General features: G+C 39.6%; 1 protein-coding gene across 1 annotated transcript in view; it reads left to right on the top strand.

Annotated features, from left to right (window-relative positions):
* LOC107742521 (zinc finger protein 664-like) overlaps nt 1-4,754 on the top strand; it is a 21,542-nt gene extending 16,788 nt beyond the window's left edge. The window contains exon 4 of the mRNA XM_016555525.1: nt 3,208-4,754. Coding sequence (XP_016411011.1) covers nt 3,208-4,277 — 1,070 coding nt within the window. The 3' untranslated portion in view covers nt 4,278-4,754. The remainder of the gene's footprint in view (nt 1-3,207) is intronic.
* Nucleotides 4,755-5,305: the final 551 nt, after the last annotated feature.

Genomic DNA, 5,305 nt, shown 5'->3' on the forward strand with positions numbered 1-5,305 from the left:
AGACGATTTAATCGCGCGATTATGAAATCGAAGAAATCGTTCGCGATAATGACAGCTGTTTGCATAGTTTCTCAGTGAACTACGGCTCTGTGAAGTAAATGCTGCTCCATCTGAAAGCATGTGGAAATACCACATTTAATAACATATTTTTACTCCAAACTCACGTCAGTCGAGTGTTTGAAATAAATCCTTCTGTGAGAGAATAAGGCACGCAACATATTTCATAGTATTTAAGCAGTGATAAAGGCAGTTCAGGAGTGGCTTAACATATTTTAATGAAAATTATAATAATAATAACTCAGATAAACCATATATTGTCATAATCGTGTGTTTATTAGTCACGTTGAATCAATAAAAGCAGTTAAATCTTCTGTTTATCCAGCTACCGCTATAGGCATTTTCTGGGATTCTTCTGCGAGGCGTATTTGGAGTTTCAGCGCGATAGCGCCCTCTGGCCTTCGGATGGAGATTTACTGCTGATCACAGAACCGTGCTTCACTGAAAGAATTCCATTTCGATTTATCGTGCAGCCCTAATTCTAAGTGCATTTAATAAACTGAACCATGCAGTGAAAGAACACACTCTAAATGCATAGTGCACATTGAAAACTATCAGTGCACAATTTTCCACACCACAATCTGTCAAGCACATCTTACCAGCAAACATACACACGTTCACATGGACTATTGCAATGCTCTCTTGGCAGGTCTTCCAGCCAGTTCAATCAAACCTTTACAATTAATGCAGAACGCAGCAGCAAGATTAATTTTTAATGAGCCGAAAAGAATGCACGTCACACCTCTGTTTATCAATTTGCACTGGCTACCAATAGCTGCTCGCATAAAATTCAAGGCATTAATGTTTGCCTACAAAACCACCAATGGCTCTGCACCCCTTTACCTAAATTCATTACTTCAGACTTATGTGCCCTCTAGAAGCTTGCATTCTGCAAGTGAACAGCGCATTATTGTGCCATCCCAAAGAGGCACAAAATCACTTTCACTGACTTTTACATTAAATGTTCCCTCCTGGTGGAATGACCTGCCCAACTCAATCCGAGCATCTTCAAGAATCGCCTAAAACATATCTCTTCCATCTTTATTTGACCCTCTAACTTTAGTACTCTCTATTCTAATTCTATTCTTTAAAAAATGTAAATAATGTAAATAAGAGATTAATTGCACAGTGTAAAGGTTATTTTATTACTTTTTATTAACTTTGTGAGATCGCGATGAACTACAGTAAGATGAGTGACAGCTTTCCAGTGATTTGTAAGGGGCGCACCCATTGCGCACTTTCTAGGCTATAATCCATTCAGAATTTGAATACATTCACTCACGGATTCACTCTCTGATTACCCATTATTGCCACTTGCTATTGTGTTACGTATACTACATAAGTGAAGGTGAAGCAGGTGCTTGCTCAGCGAAATATGTCTGTATAGCCTAGGCATGCTGCATGTGTTGACGCGCCCATAAGTAAACAAATAAGTATAGCATTATATTTGCTTTCACCATGCAGCAAACACACAAAAAATATTTGCGAAAAAAACAAAAAACTTTTAAAACGTTTAACTGATAGTAATAATCGGTAAAAGGGGTGGTTGATTGCGATTTCACTTTTTTAACATTAGTTAGTGTGTAATGTTGCTGTTTGATCATAAACAATATCTGCAAAGTTACAACACTGAAAGTTCAATGCAAACGGAGATTGATGCCTTGTCCAAATACCCACACTTGCGGTCTTAGCCACTTGAGAGCACGTGCGCGTGACAGGAAGTAAGTGCGCAAGACTGTCCCAGTTCTTAAAAACGCCAAAGCGCAGTGCCCTTAACACACACTAAATCCACACTATCTTGAATACCGCTATCCGGAGCGGTATTCGAGGCTTAGTGTATCCCATCATGCATCATGTTGTGGAAATAAATCGTGAGACTTTTTGCCGAGATCTCGTGAGAGGTCACAGAAACCTTTCCAATGTAAGTTGAATATTAATAATTATAAGATATCTTATTATATAGATCTCTCTCTCTCTCTCATTCAGATAATCAGCTCATCAGCTTCAATAATGAACTGTGTTCCAATTATACACAGTGTTAAACATGGTTGCATGCGGTTGCAGTGCTGTATTAAAGCTTTAAATGCCGAGATCTCGTGAGAGGTCACAGAAACCTTTCCAATGTAAGTTGAATATTAATAATTATAAGATATCTTATTATATAGATCTCTCTCTCTCTCTCATTCAGATAATCAGCTCATCAGCTTCAATAATGAACTGTGTTCCAATTATACACAGTGTTAAACATGGTTGCATGCGGTTGCCGTGCTGTATTAAAGCTTTAAACAGGATAAAACCTTATATTAGAAGCGAACATAAGCAGTAGCATTTACAAATAACAGCGTATCTAAAAGTATGAGAAAACAACAAACAAACAAAAAAAACATACCATTAAGAGCTGTGTGCTTGCACAGGTTCTGCGTGATCCTCTTCACTAGTATCCTCTGGGTCTCATTTGGGCTCAAATTGATAAGCAATATTGACTACGCCATTGTTTACAACACAACACCAGTGCACATGTGAGGGGCGTGACGATTAGAGGCGCACTGGTGGTTTAGCGAATCACAACACACTGAGCCAGCTAACCAATCTGATCCCATTGTGTATCTGAGGGAGGGGCTTCATAAAACCAGGAAATCTTCAGAGTGTTCAAAGGAGAAGGGACAGAGCGGTGTAGAATAAAGGTAAATTGTGAAAAATAATGTGTTTTTTTTTTGTTTGTTTTTTAAAATGAAGCATTAACACATGTTAGACTGCACCCCATATAAACACAATCAAGCTTAGAATAAAAACAGTCAGCCACCCCAGTAGAATTCTTACTGTCGGTTAATGGTCAAATATTCAATAACTCGGATCGGGGGCACAAAAACCTGATCGGGACATCCCTAATTACGATATTATCGCAGACTATATATATATATATATATATATATATATCGCACAACCCTCATGCAGACCTAAATTCATGTGGAGCAGCATTTGTTGTGAATTCTGCCAATTTGAGAACAGCTGCATGTGTATAAAAGATCAAAGCCTATGTAGTTTGATAACCACACTTAGACATATCACAATTTCAATTTTGTTTTGACTGATTATTCAGCTCTAGAACTTATAGAAAAAGTTATTTTATGCCAATTTTGTTCCTTTCAGATGACAGCGCTAGTTCATCTTCTGATGGAGAAACTGGATCTACATCTAAAGAGCAAAGGACAGTGACCAACTGTGGAAAAACACTGAGCAAACAGGGTCATTTAACGAGACATCAGAGAAAACACACAAAACAGAATAACTTCACCTGCAAGATATGCAACATCAGTTTTCCTACCTTCAAAGAGAGAACACTTCATTCAAAAGAGCACAGCGTGAAGAAGGAGTTTCGCTGCGAACAGTGCGGGAAGGATTTTTTCAACACTCTTTATAGTATGAGAGCTCATATAAAGACACACGAAGAAAAGTCTCTCCAGTGCAACGAATGCAACAAGTTTTTCCGCAACAAACGAGATCTTTCTGTTCATAAGAGGATCCACACGGGTGAAAAACCATATCAGTGTCCTCACTGCGAGAAGAGCTTCACCCAGGGATCTAATCTGAAGACACATCTACTCAGGCACAGCAATGAGAATCCGTATCAATGCCCTCACTGCAAGAAGAGCTTCAGCCAGGGATCTAATCTGAAGAGACATCTACTCATGCACAGCAATGAGAATCCATATCAGTGCAGTGAATGTGGAAAACATTTTATAAGTTCAGCTTCTCTAAAGTTACACCAAAAAATGCACTCTGATGACAAACCATATCAGTGTTCACACTGTGAGAAACGTTTCCATTATTCGACTCACCGAAAAACCCATGAGAGGATTCACACCGGAGAGAAACCGTACCTGTGCTCCGACTGCGGGAAGAGCTTCGCTAGTTCATTTGCTTTCAAAGTTCATCAGAGAATTCACACAGGAGAAAGACCGTATCCCTGTAGTGATTGTGGGAAGAGTTTTTATAAGCTAAGTGACTTAAAAGTGCACCGGAGGACTCATACAAGAGAAAAACCTTTTAAATGCTCACTTTGTGACAAGACTTTCGCTATATCAACTTCCCTGAAGATCCATGAACGAATGCATACAGGAGAGAAACCTTACTGCTGCTCCATCTGCGGCGAGAGATTCGCTTTTAAATGGGGTTTTCAGACACACAAGAAGAAACACGCTGCTCCAGAATCATCATAGCTTCATCATGTAATTATTTTTAGGTTGTCAAAAACACAGTGTTACAGAAATGTAGTTTTATGGTTATAACAAGTAAAAAAAGTTGTCTCTAGGACAGGGATGCCTAAACCTGCTCCTTGAGGGCCTCTGTCCTGCAGAGTTGAGCTTCAACCATAAATAAACACACCTGATGCAGCTAATCAAGAGCTGTGTTTAAAATACTGTCCGAAATCACCTGCCCCATTTCAAATGGCATCCAAAACCACACTGGATTTTGAGTATGCTCAATCAATCCCACAGTGCACCGCAATAATGAGTGTACAACTGATGTACACCAACAGCTAGCGAATACCCATAATGCACTGTAAGGGTTGTGCCAAATTAACTTGTGTGTCTCGCCAGAAGATGGCACCTGCAACTGAATCATCCATCCATTTTTCAAAGCACTGGTCCAGTGTGGCTACAGTGTAATATCATACAGCTATTAATTCCTTTTTATTTGATTAAGGTTTATACACTGCTCAAAAAAATTAAAGGAATACTTTGAAAACACATCAGATCTCAATGTGGAAAAATATCATGCTGGATATCTATACTGATATGGACTGGGTAATGTGTTCGGAACAAAAGGATGCCACATCGTTTAATGGAAATGAAAATTATCAACCTACAGAGGGCTGAATTCAAAGACACTCTGAAAATCAAAGTGAAAAAATAGATGCAGCAGGCTAGTCCATTTTGGTGAAATTTCATTGCAGCAACTCAAAATGGCACTCAGTAATTTGTATGGCCCCCACGTGCTTGTATGGCTTGTATGCAACGTCAGGGCACGCTCCTAATGAGACGAAGGATGGTGTCCTGGGGTATTTCCTCCCAGACCTCCCAGATCTCATCACTGAGCTCCTGGACAGTCTGAGGTGCAACCTGGTGGCGTCGGATGGACAGAAACATAATGTCCCAGAGGTGTTCTATTGGATTTAGCTCAGGCGAGAGTGGGGCCATTCAATGGTATCAATTCCCTCATCCTCCAGGAACTGCCTGCATACTCT

Source organism: Sinocyclocheilus rhinocerous, unplaced genomic scaffold, assembly GCF_001515625.1.
Source record: "Sinocyclocheilus rhinocerous isolate Xijiao unplaced genomic scaffold, SAMN03320098_v1.1 scaffold1639, whole genome shotgun sequence".
NCBI lineage: Eukaryota > Metazoa > Chordata > Actinopteri > Cypriniformes > Cyprinidae > Sinocyclocheilus > Sinocyclocheilus rhinocerous.